This window comes from Antennarius striatus, chromosome 3 (assembly GCF_040054535.1).
Source record: "Antennarius striatus isolate MH-2024 chromosome 3, ASM4005453v1, whole genome shotgun sequence".
In the NCBI taxonomy this organism is placed as follows: Eukaryota; Metazoa; Chordata; class Actinopteri; order Lophiiformes; family Antennariidae; genus Antennarius; species Antennarius striatus.
In genome coordinates this window covers 23179627-23198486 of record NC_090778.1, presented here as the reverse complement: position 1 = coordinate 23198486, position 18860 = coordinate 23179627, and the positions used below count along the sequence as shown (strand labels likewise).

Below are 18860 nucleotides of genomic sequence, written 5' to 3'. Positions count from 1 at the left end.
TATCTCAAAAATTATTTTAAAGACCATTTACTGTGAGACAGAGCCATAAAAAAATACAATTTGTTACGTAAAAATATAAAATCGAGATAAAAAATTAATTTTTCAGTGGAAAAATTACTACATCAAATACTTCAGTATACAGTCGTTAATAAATCTTAATTCCCAGGCTTTAATTTAGTTGAATGTAACCTACGTAAGAGAGCACACATCCCCACCGCAGCCGCAAAAAAAAAAAAAAAATCTGCATCTTTGTCGTCGTGAAAATCAAATCACATTTTTCCATTAAATGGGTCATCAGTTAGAAAACTTTTATTGAAGTCCACTGAGCTCTTTTGACGACAATTTGATCACTGAACATAAAAAAAAAGTAGAAAAAAAAAGCGATGAAAGATCGCTCTCTTGGGCAGCGGCAGCTGTAATGACGACGTCCCCTTTAAATTGAGCTCTGTTACGTCACGTTACCAATGCGGAAGTATGTAGTCTACAAAAACGAGCACCTTCAGTTTTGTTTACGTTAAAGTGTGCAATTTGGTAAGTGTTACAGAGCTTTAGAAAGACTCTTCAAAAGTTATTGATACATTCCCAGATTCCCACTCTTTATAAGAATCCATACATTCACAGATTCACTTTTGACGCAATGTCGATACCGATATTTGAATTAGCGACATTGCTAACCCATGCTGCTAACCTTATGTTCTCCAAAGCTAGTAAGTTTCGATTTCCCCAGTAACCGGGTTCAATGGAAGGGAGTGATGAGTCCAGTAATTTAATTATCACAGCAGTATTTCAATCGGTACAACAGACGCTTGAGTTGTCGCTTTCTGATTTCAGGAATTAAGCAGAATTGATGATTGATCTTCTGTGGAGGACCTCATCATGTTCCCCTGGAACCCCGCAGCAGGAGGGGGTAGACTTCATATTAACGCCCCGAACCGGACACCCTCCGTTCCCCCGTACAACCCCCAAAACCGGGCAGTTGGTAGCAGGTGAAAGTTGGATGGAAACGAATTGTACTTTGTGTTCGCATCAGTAAATTAGTAGTACACTGATGTTGTCGTCTCTTTAGTAGCCATGCTTTGGAGAGATTGCCTTCTTCTGAATGGGAGCCTAAGCCATCCACCTACCCTGCCCCCGCCGCTCCTCGAACACCAACTACGCTCCGTGCGCGCAAGTATGTACTAATGTACATGTAACACTGATTGTATATCTGTATGATCGTGAACAGTGTCAATGAAAGTGAGCAAAATTGATGTCGCGACATGTCTGCATCCTGTATAAGTTAAAGTACTTAAATTTCCAATGTCAGTCTTGTCTTTTTATGTACAACATGTAAAGACACACTTTTGATCAATTTATATGATCAACAACTAAGATTTGATTAGAATACTCCTTGCTATTTATCATTTGAGAAAGTTTGTTCCCCTGTAAATAGGTACATTACTTAAGAAAGTGGGGAGTCTCCACACGATCTTGTTTCATCCAAACAGAGACCTCAAACTATAATTGTGTTCACGACTTATCTTGTCACATGTGTGTATTTTGTTTCTTTTAGGAGGCAGCATGAGGACTACAGCACCCCTGTTGTGAAACGATACCGCCTTGACTCCTCGTCTCACTCATTAAATAGATCCCCATATATTTTTCTCCCTCCCACTAATCACCCTCAACCAGTGGTGGAGGGATCAGTAATATCTGGTTATCCTCACCTATGCTTTCCATGGTATCCTGAGGTCTCTACTGTTCCTCAAGGCTACAATAACCTACAGACCTATGCTAGTGACAAGGTGAGGACTTTAAATTTTAGCTGACGTGCATTAAGTCGACATGTATGTTTATTATTCTTGACTTAGACAGTTTACATGTGTTTGTGCCCCCAGCTGAGTAAGCAGATGATAGAACTATTTGAGGCATGCAAGCAGCAAACTTCAGATTTGGACCGAAAGGAGATGTGCCGGGCTCAGCTGCAGAAAGACATACAGTATGTCTATCCAGGTATTTATAACTTATATGGTTGTTATGTACTTTAATTTACTCTTGTGATTCTTACTTGCTTTGTCTGTTTCTCACAGGGGCAAGACTTTATTTAACTGGCTCTTCTATGAATGGACTGGGTTGCCGGAGCAGTGATGCTGATCTATGTTTGGTCCTTAAGGAAGTAGTGAGTAACTCTTCATTGTAAATGTAATCCATAATGTATGTATGTATCAATGACCACCTCTTCTTAAAGACCTGTGATGGTTTTCTCTTTCAGAAAAGACAAGATTCTATTCATGCACTTTCTCTCCTTCAAGGGCTGGTCAAATCTCTATGTGAGTAGTAAAAAATAACTTGTTTGAGCAGAAATTAATTTATAGTTTTCCCTTATACTCATCAACATGGTTGGAAAAGCTCTTTTATTCTTTAACGTCTAATATCGGTGACCTTTTTTGAAAAATCTTCATTGTATACAGGCAGCTACAACTACTTTTTCCAATGGTTTCCTGCCTATTTTAATTTCCCCACAGACTTCACTAGGTGGAGCTATTTACTCTCTGGAAAAACTCACTCGTTTAACAAAGAAAACTGAAAATAACATGAATCTCAACATGTTTGTTTTGGTCTGTAGCATACATTGGGAAGACACAGCTGATCAGGGCCAAAGTGCCAATCCTCAGGTTCAGAGAGAAAGGCAGGTATGAGGAAAACAGTTCCTAAAGCCTGTTTTTACATTATTATAGTAAGGACTAAGTGACTATTTCATGCCTCCTCTCATTTTCAGTGAATTGGAATTTGATCTGAACATCAATAACACTGTGGGCATCAGAAATACATTTCTTTTGAGGAGTTATGCTCATGGTGAGTGAGACCGTCAATGGCTACTATGATCTTCATGGCAGTAGTTACAGAATTTTAAATGTTAAAATCATCTGCCTGATTGCTTTCTACATTAGTCCAACAGTGTGTGGTGCATTTGCTGCTTGAACAATACTTGTTTTTTTGTCTTGCTGTGTTTGGGGGGTCCCACTCAGCTGATGTGAGAGTGAGACCCATAATCCTTGTTGTCAAAAAATGGGCACGACACAATCAAATCAATGATGCCAGCAAGGGGACATTAAGCAGCTACGGCCTGGTGCTGATGATTCTGCACTACCTCCAGAGTCAGTACTTGCAAATGTACTTTCACACACAATTCTTTTCCCATCCAGTTTGGACTTTTGACAGTGCTGGAAGGTATTTTTGCCAAAACCTCATCAGAATCTCGTCCTGCATTGTTTTCTTTACAGCCGTTAGAACACCAGTTCTTCCCTCTCTACAGAGAGACTACCCCGTAAGTGTTCACAACAAAATCTTATTTCCACAATCAGTGTTGTTGTTTGTAATGTTCTTGTTCTGATAATTGTAAATTCATACCTCTCCCATTTTAAAGAAATTCAAATAAAATACCTACCAAAGAACGTCTTTCAATTTTTGTTTCCTTGCAGAAGAACATTTCTCTATTATGTAAGTTTTATTTATCTCTTGCAATGATGCCTTTAAACTCTGTCTTTTTGTCCTGTACCTCAATTTCAAGGGGTGTTTCGATCCAGACATGGCAATTGACATGGTTCCAGATGGATCCAAAAACATCCCATCATATAACTCAAGAAACCAGTCCTCTTTGGGAGAGCTGCTGCTGGGCTTTCTCAGATACTATGCTGTGCACTTCAGGTATTGTCGAAGGACATGAAATTAGTGATTCAAGTGTTTTTCTGATGCAACAGTGCTTCATTTGCGTGCTAGTTTTCTGCCTTGTATTTCCCACTTTCTGCTCAACCAGCCAACGTCTTCTCCATCTCCAGTTTCAAATCTCTCCTCACTTTATCCTGCATCATCTACTCTGGTTTTATGTTTCTGAGTAAAGGACAAGAGCAGGTGGAACCTTTGGCCATATACAGCACTAATTTGGCATACCATGACCCATGTGTGTGTTTGTGTGTTACCTTGAAATGCCACAGTCAAAAGATTGAACAAGGAAAAATGCACTGATTTTTTTTTAAGAGTGCTCTTGACAAACCTGTGCTCTGATATTCTTTCTACATTTTTGTAAGCCATTAGTTTCAAATGGCTTCTCCTCCTTCTCCTTTCGGCTTGTCCCGTTAGGGGTCGTTACAGCTTGTCATCCTTTTCCATATCAGCCTATCTTCTGGATTCCATTCTCTAACACCAACTGCCCTCATGTCTCCCCTCACTACATCCATCCACCTTCTCTTTGGTTTTTCTCTTGCCCCTTTCTCTGGCAACTCCATTCTCAACAACCTTTTACAAATATAGTCACCATATCTCCTCTGGACCTGCTCAAACCATTAAAGTCTGTTCTCTATAACTTTGTATCCAAAACAGCTCACCTTGGCTGTTCCTCTAAAGAACTCGTTTCTGAAATTTCAAATATCTTATATTCATAAAATATGAAGCAGAACCTTCACAGACATGGACATCTAATATTTATTTGCAGCTTCCTTGGACTGTAATTTAGACACATACACTGAAGGTCCGACATTTTTCTACCAAGTCTCAGATTCATTATTCGAGTTTGCAGATCTGTCACTTATTCTCACGTGTCAGTACTGTATCTCTGGCAAAGTAATAACGTTCACATTTTCTTTCTGAAGCATGTTTCTTTTTTATGCTGCACTGAATCAAACTAACAGCAATCTCACTGAATAAAATATAACCTGGAAAGTGCAGACTCTATCAGAAAAACATTGCCTTGGTTTGCTGGCATTAAAGGTTCCATATTTTATTAAACAGTTTCCTTGATTATGTTTTCTTGTTTCTCACAGGTGGAATGAGCAGGTGATCTCTGTCCGAGAGGGAAAAGTGTTGCCCAAGAATAATTCATTTGAGTGGAGAAACAAATATGTTTGTGTTGAAGGTAAACAATTCAGCGGACATAAAATGCTGCGACAGCCACCACGTACAACCAATGCATTAGTGGAAGACATGTGCTACTATTTATTGCAGCAAAAATTACATTGTTAGTGACTCCTAATTCCTTGTGTTTCAGAACCATTTGAAAGAAATAATGTTGCCAGGGCAGTCCATGAAAAGATCAAGTTTGATGCCATTAAAGCTCAGTTTGTTGAGGTACATGACAACCATGATAACTCTGCTCCCCTCATATTGTCTTTCTGCTCCCAAGCTGCTGTGGGCCAGTCATGAGTTATTCATAATCCTCCTGCCTCTCATCTCTGTCTGTGCAGTCATTCCAGGCTCTACAATCAAGGAGGGACTTGGACTCCATCCTCCCAGTCAGTTCCATCATTAAAGCGGAGTCATTGGGGAGATAGGGGATTATTGTAATTGGAAAAGATGGCTGGTGTCATTTACCTCAAGACAAGCTGGTTCCCAGTAACAAAGTGCAACATTTGAAATGTACTGCAAAGGGATTTCTGCTTCCTCTGCCTCTCACAGCCAGGCTGTGGGAGCCTGGTCAGAGCTAGTGTTAAAATGCATCGTGATCTGATCACAATTGGACATTTCTTAGTAAAGGTGTTAATGCATCCAAGACACTGAGGGCATATCTGAGATCTGGTCAGTCAGACATTCAGGGGTGATGTCTATTTAACGGATATGTTATGAGAAGTAACAAGAAGGTGCAACAACAGACATAATGTATTTGACAATGTCTGGTTTCTGTTTAAGGTTAATACTCATAACTTGTTTCAGCCATGTCGCAGTTGCAGGTCTGTCAATATTCGGAGAGCTGTATCGCAAATATACTTTATCTCCAACATATGTAGAGTATATGTAAATTTTGTTTTCATTTCTATTGGACCAACTTGTAATATAAAAGATTTGTTTTCTAGGTCAGTAGTGAAGCTTTCAAGGGTTAAACCCTTTTTTTTTTTAACCTCTAAAAGCTCCCTCCTACTTCTGTCTTCGCATTGAAGTTGCTGTCATATGCTGATGTGTTGCATTATTTTTCCTACACTGATATTTAGACCTATACGCTGGCATTTCAGTTCACTATCAACCTAATTTATTTGTACAAAACTTCATCAGAATTTTCCACATTTTTGGTTGACCCTATATGTAGGCAGTTTGGGAGTGTTGAGCGTGGCTTTTCTCCTTTGTTTGTTTTCTGTTGAGTTCATTTTGTACAATAATTATTAATTACTATTTTTTAAATGTTTAAAATGAATGTCCCAAGGTGTGCAATTGTTTTCATTTTATATTTTGAGCTCATTTCAAAACCCATTTAATTCTGATAGAAGTGCCAAAACTAATAAATTGTACACATTTTTTTTTTCATTAGCAATCATTAATTGTCATATTCAGTGTATGAGAATGTGAAGTGTGGTGGTATTCTTCATTTTTCTTGTCTGGGGTGCATCTGCCTCCCAGTCTACACGGGACTCCCACATACTGTAGTTTTTAAGTCCTACACGGTCTGTCGTTGTACTAATAATAGTGTTACTACCTTACACATTCCCCAATCAGGACCCATATAGATGAACAGAGAGGTCCTGATACTACTCAAAGCATGTTACATAATTTTTGGAGATGTATAGGACTACAGTACTGTTCAACCATAGCTAACCTGAAAAAAGGAATAAATGGGCTGAGCAGAGGCTGGAGGACTACTTCAACAATTCTGACCCACCTTGCATGTGGCAGGTCACGCAGGTCATCACAGATTCATCACAAACACATCAATAATTCTACCCCAGCCACTAACCCCTCCCAGATTAAGTTCTATGCCCAGTTCAACAGGGAAAACCAGGAGGAGCCAATCAAGACCGCTCTCCCCGCCAACAAACAGCCCTGTACCATCTGTACTTGTGTCGTGAAATGAGAGTAAATCCTAATCTCATCTAATCTAACATATCTGATGGAATACAACTTTTAGTAAGGCATCGTCTCTCTACCCAGACAGAATAGCTACTATTGTGATAGTGGCTGATAAGGGATTAAAATAAACACATTTGGTTTCCTCTGATCAAGTATCTTATAGGTTTTATTGGTGGATATGAATATCATGTAATTCATAGACCTTAAACATTTCAGGGCTTTAGTCATTTCCTGGATAGTCGTGTCTGTTCCTGTCATGATTAGTTTTCTTTTTTCTTTGTATAATGCCAGTACCACAACAGGATAGATACCTCAAGTGACTTGTATTGGACTTTGAGTGTGTCCCAGTGAAGTCCACCAGCAGCAGTAGGACTGGTGGGTTCTGTTTCACCACATGGCCTATATTTAACTTAGCAGGGGGAATTTTGATCTTAAAGTCACACTGGCTCATTCAACTGCAGGCGAGCGGTGCAAACCAACATATCGACCTCTTTCCCAAACTGATTCCAAGTTTTTGTGAAAACTTAAGAATTTATCTCAAATTACGCATCTTTAAAAAAAACCCTCCAACACTAAAAGTCCCCTACACTCACATTGCTTTGTCCTACTGTCTCCTCTCCCCTCTTTTCATTCCCCACTCTATTTCTGTCCCTCGCTGAGTCAGATGGACAGCTCCCAACTTAGAATGACACAAGCAGGCAGGTCAACTCTTTGAAATCAGGGTGCCTGAAAAACGACAAGAAGACTTTAAAATATAGAGAAAACAAAAGGTGGGAGCAGTAAATTAAAGAAGATGGATGAGTGTGAGAGTCTGGTTCCAGAGATGACAGAGCTTCAGGAGTTCCAGTGTGAGGCTTCAGAAACCATCAGCCAGGACGATGAAGACGAAGTGGAGGAACTACATAACAGGTACAAACCTAAAAGGCTGTTGAGGCTGACTAAATTTTTGTATAGAATAGTTTTGTTTTGTTTTTGCTAGGAGGTTTGTGACAAAATATTGATTGAGGTCTATGAGAAAACAATTGTTTCCACTTCGTAGGTCAGGTTTAAGAGACAAAAATGAAGTTGCGAATGGGAAAGTAAGTGACACAAAGACGTTACTTTCATTTTATAGTTTCTCCTCTTGTTGTGCAAATGCGGTAATCTCTATTCTGTTATTTGATATTAGTCAACCAGTTCCACATTTTACATCTCAATGATCATGTTTCAGAGAGGGTGCAGTGACTTTCCCCTCTGTGTCATAAATAGTAGGAGACATTGATATGCTCAATGTATCTGCGGAGGCCTGGTGTTGTCTCTCTGGGACACATCTTGAAATGCTGTGGTTACATATCCAAAGCAATATTTTTCAGCTCATTACTCACATCGGCATCCCGACACAAGATGCCTCATCTAATACTGGGAAGAGCAGAAGAGCAGATTGTGTTTTCAGTTTAGATTTGTCATACTTGCTTCAGGTGCAAAATGTGACTGGGTTTCAGTGCTGGGACATCTTTCGCAGACATGATTTGATTTGATTCATTGGTTTGTTCTCAGCTTCTATTTCCGCAACCTTTGCCAAGAGGATCTCCTCTTACAGTTAAACTGTTTAGTCATTCCCTTCTACTTCTGGTTCCTGGCAAAAACAGCACGATATCCTTCTTCTAATTCTATCAATTTCTCTCTCTTCCAGTCTGCGAGAGGTTGTTCAAGACCAGTCTGTGAAACCCAAACTTCAATGCCTACTGGTGGATCCATCGTTCTCCATGGTAACTGTTCAGAGCGAGGACAGTGGTATTGTTTGGGAGACGGCCTCTAGTCGTTGTTCTACCCCTTGGGCCTCTGAGACCAGCTCTGTCTCTGAAGGCTACAACATGGAGTGCTCTGGAGCTGCTGGGAAGATCACCATTGTGTTTGACGAGGAGAAAATAATCCGCAGAAGGTTGAGGTCTGGAGGAAGAATCAGCAGGCTGAGCCGACCTGGTAGCTCACGCTCAGCTTCAGCTCTGGGAGTGGAGAGACTGGAGATGGCAGAGGTTTCCATTCCCAACGTCAAGCAGGAGAAAACAGAAACAGAAACGGACTTGAATGAAATAAAAAACAACGATCAACAACTGTTTAGTTTGATTTCAGAGGGTTATGAGATTCTTAACATCAGAGTCCCATCCAAACTTCCCACTGTGGATGAGGAGGAGAGCACAGAGCTTCAGGACAATTTATCTTATTTAGAACAGACGCCGATGATCAGGTCCCGAAACCACCATGATCAGACATGGCAACAGAATCATGTTCTGCCAGAGAAGGAGATACAGGCTCACCAAGAGGTATTTTTTCACTTTATCTGGTTGAGTTGTCTGAAAATACTAAAGTAATGGATGTAATTCTTATTTTAAAGGCTAGTTTTGAATTTCTTTACCCTTTTCTGCCACTTTGTATATAATTTTCTTTCTTATATTTCATATACCAAATTATCCTCGAAAGATTGAGTTGTTGACTTTGATAATTCTTCAGCCCTCAGAGCGAGACTCTTCCACGCCATCGGCTGATACAGAGCTCAGATCCACACCCACTCAGAAGGAGAACACCGGCGATGTGGACTACTTTGAGAAGTTTACCCTGGTTGACGTGGTGGGTTCTGGGGAACGGGCCCTGGAGCTGCAGGAGGAGACAGAACAACTTGCAGCCAAGCCCAAAGAAATTGACCTAAAGCCTTCTAAGGAGACAACCATGAATGATCTCTCTGCATCAGAAGACTCTTTTGTCTTTGTTGGAGATGTAGACATTGTTGGGGAACACTTGGATGAAGTTTTCTATGGAGAAGGAACTCATGATGAGACACAGCACAGAAAAGATGGTGAGGCAGAGGAAGGAGTAGGAAGGAGAATGAGACGGGAGAGTCTAAGATCTGTGAAGGAGAGTGGTTCAGCGTTGTTTGGCAGTGAGGAGACCATACTCACACCCATCTTTATCTCACCTGGACCCCCTAAGATCATTGACCCCATCCTGCTGGAGGAACCCACTGCGATGTCCTTCATGTACTCTGACCTTTATGAGGACGCAGTTGGTGAGAGGAGGAAAAGCGAGGAGGAATACTCAGAAGCAGAGAGTGTCGCATCTGAAAAGTCTTATAAGAGACGTCTGTCAGATTCAGAAGAGGCTGATGGATACCTTGAGAAGTTTATTTTGAAAGATGAAACTCCCACACTGGAGCTTCATTCAGATTTTGTAGAGAATAAGACAGAAGGGAGGATTATGTGGTCACAAAATGAGTTTGAGATGACAGGATGCTTAATCAGAGTGGTCAATGAAAAAGATGAAAAGGTAGTGACACCAAAGACACAGGAGACCACTGTTGGAGACAGAGGTGAGGATTTAAAACCTGTTGTTTTTGAGGTCAAAAGACAAACGGATACAGATAAAGAAAAGGAGAGGGAGGAAATTGAGCTATCAGTGGTGGCGGAAGAGAAAACTATCATTAAGGCATCTGAAGAAACGATTCAGGAGTCTGAACTAAAAGAGGACGAGATAGAAGACAAGCAGTCTGAGCCTCCTGACGACGACAGTACCAATGAAGCAGTTCTTCAACAGGTGGACAGCAAAGGACACAAAACTGTACATCAGAGTGAAGCGCTAGAAAAAACACCCATCACCACTGAACCTGAGCAACTATGTGTGTTAGAAACAGCTCAGGCAGCCAATGAAAAGTATTTGCCTGAGGAAGCAGCGACTGACAATGAGATTGTATCTGCTGATGAGAAAGTAATAACCAAAGTCATGACAATAGCCCCAGCTGAGGCACCAGCTGAAACATCTTTGTGTGAGATAAATGTTGTTCGTGAAGATGTCGCCCCTGTTGAGGTTATCACTGCCTGCGATTCTGCAGTACAGGCAGTAGTGGAGATATTTGAAAAGGAAGTGGATGAAAAGGAGATGCAAACTCAAGTTCAGATTGATCTTCAAGAGTTACAAGGCGCTGAGACAACAGATATTAAAACAGCAGCGGCTCCTGAAGAAGAATGTGAAGCTCCGACAGAAGAAACTACAGTTGAGAACCAGATGTTGAAATCTCTTCCCGAAGCTGATGAAGAGTCACACGTCGAAACAGAGATTACAAATCAGTCAATCAAAACTTTGATGCCAGAAGAAATAAACGTGGATTCAGAAAAGAAGCAGGATGAAATTCTTGAGTCCAAGCAGAATCAGCAAGAGGAGTTAAAAAACTCCGGTCAATCAGAGAAAACAACCTTGACACCTGAAAGCAAAGATGAAACACTCACTGAAGACGCTGGGACGAGTGTTTGTGACACAGTGAATGTGGGTGATGAGTTAATCCTCTTTGTACCCAAAGGACAAACTGTCGAGATGGACATAGAGGTTAATCAGTTGTCAGAGAAGATTATTGATACCTCAGCTTTCTCTGAACCTCACAGCACATGTGAGCATCCCATCGTATCTGAAACCCCAACCATATACCCAGAGGCCCCCCAGGAACCAAATGAAGAAATGATGGCAGAGCCTAAAGGCTTTGAAGAAAAATCCGAACCATTGCGAAAGGAAACTGCATTGCCTAGAAATGAGTTAGACGATAGGTACTCTCTTCTTTGCACACCTCTGGAGGAAGCAAATACAGAGGATCAGAAGGAGGAGTGGAAGATTGGTGAAGATGTACCTCTGGAGGAGGCAAATACTGAGGATCAGAAGGTGGAGTGGAAGCTTGATGAAGATGCACCTCTGGAGGAGGCAAATACTGAGGATCAGAAGGTGGAGTGGAAGCTTGGTGAAGATGCACATCTGGAGGAGGCAAATACTGAGGATCAGAAGGTGGAGTGGAAGCTTGATGAAGATGCACGTCTGGAGGAGGCAAATACAGAGGATCAGAAGGAGGAGTGGAAGCTTGGTGAAGATGGACCTGTGGACGAAACAAATACAGAGGATAAGAAGATGAAGTGGAAGCTTGATGAAGATGAGGGTTTCTTTTCCCGTCTTAGGAGCTTTACCCCCCAGGAGGATTTATCTGGGCTACAGGAACAGGATTTGCAGCTAGAAGCAGCAGATTCAGAACAGAGGACAGAGATGCAGCAGCTGGAGGATGCCGTTTTAGGCCTACCTGATCTGCACAAGCAGGGTGTGGAGCAGAAGATGGAGCATCTTGCAGCAGTTACAGAGGCTCCAGAGGTGACAGCTGAGGAGCTCCAGTATGAGGTGGTATCTGAAGAGGATGCTAAAGAGATGATGGAACCTAAAACACAGACAGATACAGAGGAACCAAAACTAGAATTAGTTCAGAAGAAAGAAGAAATTATAGAGATGGCGAAGAAGATGGAGGAAGAAGAGGAAGTTTTTGATCTGTCCCCAGAAGAGGATGTCATTGAGGCTGATTATGACATCATTGATGCAGAGGAGGAGAGACAAGCCCGACTGGCGGCTGAGCTAGAGGGATTGAACTGGTACTGTCTAAACTGTAGATGCCTTCTCTCAGAGGACGACTGTAGGTCCGGCGAACACCACGAACATGACGTGACAACAGTAGACAAAGCCTACGAGGAAATCAAGGTATTTGATATTTTTAATCCATGTGTTTTTAAGGAGTTTAAAATGAGCTTTATTCAAAACTTTTTCATGTCCTTGTTTGTTTGTGGTGTCCCTGCCCCATCCTGTCAGGTCAAATTAATGTTTCCATTTTCATTCTTGATTATTCCAAATTTGGATTACTTAAAGACATGATTCAGTTCAGTTTCCTGCAGGTATTAATTTCTGTAGGCTTAAATACAAGAAAATTTAATTTCCTCTACAACTACGATTGGTAATATTGTGTTTGAATGTCTGTTTTTGACACTTTGTACATGTGTTCTACAGGGATAACACGCTGTACATTTCTTTTCCTGCAATATATGTTAAACAGAAAGAGTCAATCCTGCATTAAGTCCTCTGTTAGGAGTTTGTCTGTTTTCAAGACCAGTTGAATCAAATATAAAGGCATTTTAGAAGCTTGTGTTAAATTGGACTGCATTACGCTGAATGAGGCTTTTTCAAAAATTTGTCCACCCCATGTCAGTGTAGCACATCAATAACAGAAACAACAGCAGCACAGCAAAATACCATCCTACATCTAACATATATAAGGCATGAATCCCATAGTATAAGTAGGATAAACATGGAAAGACATTAGATCATTTTATTTACTGGTAATGGAATAATATTCATTAATATCATATTATATTTGATTTAAACTTTTTATTGACATCTAGATAATTGATTTTCTCTTAAATTAACAGCTAATCTACACAAACATTTGTGACCAACTAATCAATGACAAGCACATTTGAAGCTGTTAATAACGTAGAATTTGTGGACATTGAAAGGATAAATTGTACATTTTTACTAAGCCCTTTGAAAATATTCCCAGAAATGTTGAATTAATCTCTGTCAGATCTGGCAGCATGTTTTTCTTGATATTGATCTTCGGCCTTGAGACTTCACAGCGCCTCTTGATTGCTTTTGCAGGCGGCTGCTGAAGTGACACAGTAGCAGCTCTCATGTCCGCTGGCACGCCCTATTCAAATTTTAGCTCAGCGTTATAATATTTCACATTATTGCTACAACACATGGTTCTGATCTTCACACATTTTACTGGCATTAGTATGAGTTATCATTTAATATTATAGTCCCAAATTTGTCGGTTTTAACTTTTCCATGCATGCTGGCAAGTTACATGATTCGCAAGTTGCATGATTTCAGGCTGCTGGCAGTCTGCAGCCAAGTACATTGAATACTTATGATGTAATGTTCATCAGTGGAAAGATGAAGTGTGACATCATAAAGTGGAGTGATATTTGATCTGTTTGCTTGTTGCCCCTACAGGTCAGCATGGGGTCAGTCACCCACTTATTTTTATCTTTATAAATGTTAAAGCGATATCAAGATATATGGAATTTTTTTTTAAATTATTTTCGCAAAAGTCATCTGTAGCTGTTTGTTTGAAATGATCAGAGAAAGATCCTCACTCTACAAAGACAATAATCAGTTGTCAATTGTTTTTCTGGAATCTAAAAATGTCCAGTAATGATTCAACAGCGTGAGTGTTGTGACATAGTGTGCATACATTTGATAAGCATGATCTGTTATCAACTCCAAAGGAAACTGGAACAAAGTGAGAATGATTAGATTTGATTCCAAGATGATTTTATGATCAGGTCATTTGTATGTCACTTGTATTTATATGAAAACCACTAACAGCTGGACATAAACTGACTTCAGCACTAAAAACTGCAGTTATACACAGATGTTCCACAGAGAAGAAAATCAATCTCGACAAGATGATTAAAACAATTTAAAAAATCTGTATCCAGTCTAATTCTCTGAGCTAAAACGTGCAATCATCACTACATTCCTTCAGATATGAACACGTACAAGTATGCTCCTTTGCATGCAACGCAGATGCACACACACACATGCACACGCACACGCACAAGCACACACACACACACACCTGTTTTCTGCATAGTGGAGAGGCGCTCATCTTCAGGCAGTGATAAATGTCCACAGCCTGATCTAGAAAACATGAGCTGTGTTCAGGCGGTGACGGGGAGTTCCCACCAATCTTCCTCCTGGAATATACGCCATGAATTTTATCCTTAAACTTCTCCAAGCAACATTTGAATTGAACATTTTACCTGTCTGTTCAGTTCAGTAAACAATTCAAGCAGTAAGGAGCAGTTGTTTAGTATTTATGTGTTGAATAAATGAAGTACTACATACACAGACCACACACAGCAGCATTGGAATAGAGTTTATCTGACACGAAATATTTTCTATAGACTACCTAAATATCTATCTATCTATCAATCTGTTGATCTATCTTTGTTGTTGTTGTTTTTGTTGTTTTTGTTGTTGTTGTTGTTGTTAGGAGAAGCTCAGTGATTGGATCTCAGAGCTTCAGGGGAGATCAGAGAACATCGAGGACCTGGTGTCAGAGCTTGAATTGGCCTATAATTCTATTGAGGTAAAATGAGCTGACATTATGTGATTCGTAGTCAATGTGACTGTAAATTAAATAATATTTGTAAAATAGCGTGTGTGACCGAATCCTCACCTCTCACCAGGACCAGTGTGTGGAGACCGACGCAGCGATGCAGGTGCAGAATGAGGAGATGATGGCTCTGGTGATGGAGCAGTACAATAACATGTCCATCAGCCTGGAGGAGGAGAAGAAGGCCAAGCTGGAGCAGCTCTATGACCAAATTGTCTCCTTCCAGGAGAGCATCGACTCCACCAAGGCCACTTTGGAGACCACAGCCAGGGAGGCTGAGACAGACGCACGGGTGAGGGTCTTGTTTATTCCTTTATTTGTTTGTTTATTTACCAATGATATCCTATTAAGCCAATGATCAAGGTTATGTCAAACTTCTGATAAATCTATTTGTGAATCTGTTCTCCCACTAGTCACCTGAAGACATTCAATCAAGGTAATATGCTTTCAGCAAATGGAATGCTAATAGCTTTTTACTAAATGATAACAATCCAGTTTGCTTGACCAGGTTAGCATGCTGCTCACCTGCAAGAGTAGAGATTTCATTTCCAGTCTGGCTTATGAACACAAAGATATAAATACTGACCCATGGTTGTGGCCCAATGTTAAATGTGATTCTCTGATCAGACTCAAGGAAGCTCTGGACTCAGTCATGTCACTGGAGCTGGGTCCCAAGGGACTGCTGGTGTTTGAGGACTATGCCAAGGGCAACACGTCCAGCTCTCATCTTGCACAGCGCAAGGGAATCCCAGGTTGGCCACATTTGCAGATGCATGTGACAGCTTTAAAAGGTTTGTGTGATGTGCGTTTATGGTGCAAATCTTTTATGCATGTGCCTCAGTGCCTCAGAGGCCCACGCTGCAGCCTCAGGAGCCGTGCTCAGCCACCAGCACCAGCGTCACTGTTTATTGGAACGTCAACCCTGGAGATATCATAGACTGCTTTCAAGTCTACTGCATGGAGGAACCCCAAGGAGGTAAATATTTTCAGTGTGGAGTTCAAACTGATTTTTAATCCCCATCTTCATCAGGTTAATTAATGTAGCACTTTGTTACATCCCGCGAAGTGATGATATATTGTAATTGTCAGCGTTTTTGTGTTCATCCACCTGTCCGTCCACCAAATATCTTTACAACCGTTTCAGATAGAAAGATGAAAGAAAAAGCACATTACTCAAGTGGCAAAGGGGATGAACAAAAGGCGTTATGTTCAGGGAGGCAGGGGGGTGAAAATCAGATCACAACCTTGACCTTGAAAAACTAAGTCAAGGTCCAATTTTCACTTTTATACCTTTTTAATGCCCAGAACAAAATTGTAGGTTGTCCTAAGTGTGTCTGCTGCAGTATACCTCTAGCAGTGGTCAACTTACAAATATGAAATGAAAAGCCAAATACTCGATAGTGCAATATAGAATTTCTTTGCTGCGACCATTATGAAAGTAGGTCAGGGTACAATTTTGAATTCAGGGGTGTCGTGGGATGTTGCAATCTCTGACTGCCTTGTTAGAAATTGTAGTGATAGGTTATTGCTGATTGGAAATGAAATTATACTATTTCTCACAGCAGTATCAGAGGAGTACCGTGTGACGGTGAAGGAAAGTTACTGTGTCCTGGAGGAGCTGGAGCCTGACAAAACTTACAAGGTGTGGGTGATGGCTGTCAACTATACAGGCTGCTCCCTGCCCAGCGAGAGGCTCGCCTTCAGAACTGGTTAGTCCACATGCTGGTGCTTAAGTTGGTAAAACCAAAGATGCTAAAACTTCGTCTGATTACACTGAAAAGCATCATTTGAAAACTGACTTGACTAGTCTGTTCAAGTGAATTTTTGTGATGTAACACATGAATTTCTGGGGATCTAAAGACACGGCCTGTCAAAACCAAAAATTTCCATACTACAGTGGATTGCTTGTTCTCTTTCTGGCAGCTCCATCAGTACCAGTAATTGATACAGAGCTCTGCACTGTCATGGGGGATTCAGCCACGCTGAGGTGGAGCTCAACAAAAATGACTTCCAAACAGAGTTACACCTTGGAGTACTGCCGCCAGTATGAACTGGAGGGAGAAGGGCTCAGGTAGAGGCTTTTTCATAAGCTATATGTCACTGCGTCACCAGGAAAAGCTTTTAAGTGTGAATTTACTCTCACAAGAAATTCAGTTTGAAATAAACTATTAAAAACTATGTGTTTCAGATTAAAAATGTAAATAGTAAATATTTTCTATGCAAACATGATTAATACATTTCTGTGCTGACATACGTGGGTGTAACCCACTCCTAGATGCATCACAGGCATCAAAAGCTGTGAACAGAGCGTTCTTCTGCAGCCCGATGAGAACTACCTGTTTTACATCAAAGCTGTGAATGAGGCAGGAGCCAGTGAACAGAGCGAGGCGGCGCTCATTTCCACTAAAGGTAACACACTCATACCTAAACTCTGTCTTTGTGACATATATGTTCATATTCTTTTCTCTGGCGTTGCAGGGACAAAGTTCCACCTGCTGAAGGCGTCAGCTCACCCTCCTCTGGAGCTGTCAGTGGACCAAACCACTCTCCATTACTCACATGATGCCTCTGAAAACTCATCATCCACAGACAAACAGTGAGCTCCAGTCGTCTCCTTACATTCTTTGGACATCTTTTGAGGAGTGTTTGAAAAATGGTGTTTCTGTGTTTTCCAGGTGTCCATCCATCCTGGGTGAGTTGCTGCCTGCTGGAGGACTTTACTACTGGGAGACCGTTGTGTCAGGAAGCACAGCGTACAGACTGGGTGTGGTATTAAGCACAGCCAATAGAAATATCCCGCTGGGGGAAAACAGCCTATCGTGGTGTTTGCAATGTACCCCTACGCCATCAGGGTATATGATTAAAGCATTACCATCCAATTTACTAAATCCCCATCACTATTCTGTTCCAAACTGTTCTTTATTTTCTCTTCTTCTCTGCCCAGCTGCAGGTATCAGTTGCTCCACAATGAAACACAGGCCACTTTGCTTGTGACTGAGATGCCTGAGCGAGTGGGCACTCTCCTGGATTACCAGCTCGGTCATCTGTCTTTCTACAATGCCCACAGTGGTCAGCTGTTAGGCAGGTTCTCCCAGCGTTTCACCCAGCAGTGCCATCCCGCCCTGGCTCTGGAGCTGCCAGGCAGCCTGGAAGTCAGGATGGTGTCGGAGGTGCCAGAGTTCACCAAAGACTGCTAGCTCTGCCATCCACCCCTCTGTTTACAGTTCATGTTGGACATGTCTTGATTTTAATGAGACATCCAGATTTGATGATTTTTTAAAAATAAAAATGCAGATATGACGGGACAAAATACAAACTGATAACCACTGTAAAGACAGACATCATCATCACCAATGGGTTTGTGTGTTTTTAGCGAGATCACAACAAACCTTATCATGTCGTGCTGGAAAAACAAGATTAAATTTTATGTATCAGGTGTTGATTTTGATAACATGAATGAGTCTGTAAATACCAAAATAGAGGCGGTGAAACTGAATGGTGACTGAATAACTTGAAATTTGGCACCTTGGATTTTTTTTTTTAATCACAGAGTGTTTTGTGCTTTTTTTTCAGAGAGGCCAGACTAGTGAATGGTTGTGGATCATTTTGTAGATTTGACCATAACATATGCTGATATGATGATTTGTATTGTTTTGTAAAGTCTTTTACTCTTTTTCATTATTCTTCCATTTATGTAGCCCTTATGACAGCATTTTGAGGTCAAACACCCCCTGTACCTTTACTGAAACAGTCAGTTCAGGCCATTTGTCAAATTTTAGATTTTTAAATATATACAAATACTGCAGCACTTTTGAACAGCGTTTCATATTGTGAATGTGTAAATAACTTTTTAAACAGATGTGATCCTTCAATATTTTTGTTATGTTTGACTTACAGCAAGTGGTGATGAATTGTTTTCCCTTTTTCTGTCTTGTAAACTATGTCTAAGCTGAATGAACATGCTAATTTTTCTATTTTCTATTTCTAGTCTAATTGTCTGTGGTATACCTACCACTAGAGGGCAGCACAACGTCAAGCTCAA

The 18860-nt window shown here is 40.8% G+C and overlaps 2 protein-coding genes across 4 annotated transcripts; both read left to right on the top strand.

Moving 5' to 3' along the window:
* The first annotated feature begins 462 nt into the window (after positions 1-462).
* tent2 (terminal nucleotidyltransferase 2) lies at positions 463-6834 on the top strand. 2 transcript variants are annotated; one of them, XM_068310521.1, is made up of 15 exons: positions 463-531; positions 832-986; positions 1067-1171; positions 1553-1784; positions 1878-1992; positions 2070-2158; positions 2252-2309; positions 2606-2672; positions 2759-2835; positions 3009-3137; positions 3264-3307; positions 3551-3687; positions 4800-4891; positions 5024-5103; positions 5220-6834. In XM_068310521.1, exons 2-15 carry the CDS (start codon positions 877-879, stop codon positions 5304-5306), a joined length of 1422 nt encoding a protein of 473 aa, XP_068166622.1. In that variant the 5' UTR covers positions 463-531; positions 832-876; the 3' UTR covers positions 5307-6834. The 2 variants fall into 2 exon arrangements, with proteins under 2 accessions (XP_068166622.1, XP_068166623.1); XM_068310522.1 differs by having other exon boundaries at positions 1070-1171; positions 5220-6833.
* Positions 6835-7481: 647 nt separating this feature from the next.
* On the top strand, positions 7482-18792 carry cmya5 (cardiomyopathy associated 5). Of its 2 annotated transcripts, none has more exons than XM_068311253.1 (14): positions 7482-7719; positions 8483-9113; positions 9301-12342; positions 14696-14791; positions 14892-15110; positions 15232-15254; positions 15446-15570; positions 15660-15794; positions 16384-16527; positions 16742-16889; positions 17094-17227; positions 17297-17414; positions 17494-17670; positions 17763-18792. In XM_068311253.1, the coding sequence occupies exons 1-14, from the start codon at positions 7604-7606 to the stop codon at positions 18013-18015; spliced, it is 5361 nt and encodes a 1786-aa protein (XP_068167354.1). In that variant the 5' UTR covers positions 7482-7603; the 3' UTR covers positions 18016-18792. The 2 variants fall into 2 exon arrangements, with proteins under 2 accessions (XP_068167354.1, XP_068167353.1); XM_068311252.1 differs by having other exon boundaries at positions 16381-16527.
* The last annotated feature ends 68 nt before the right edge of the window (positions 18793-18860 follow it).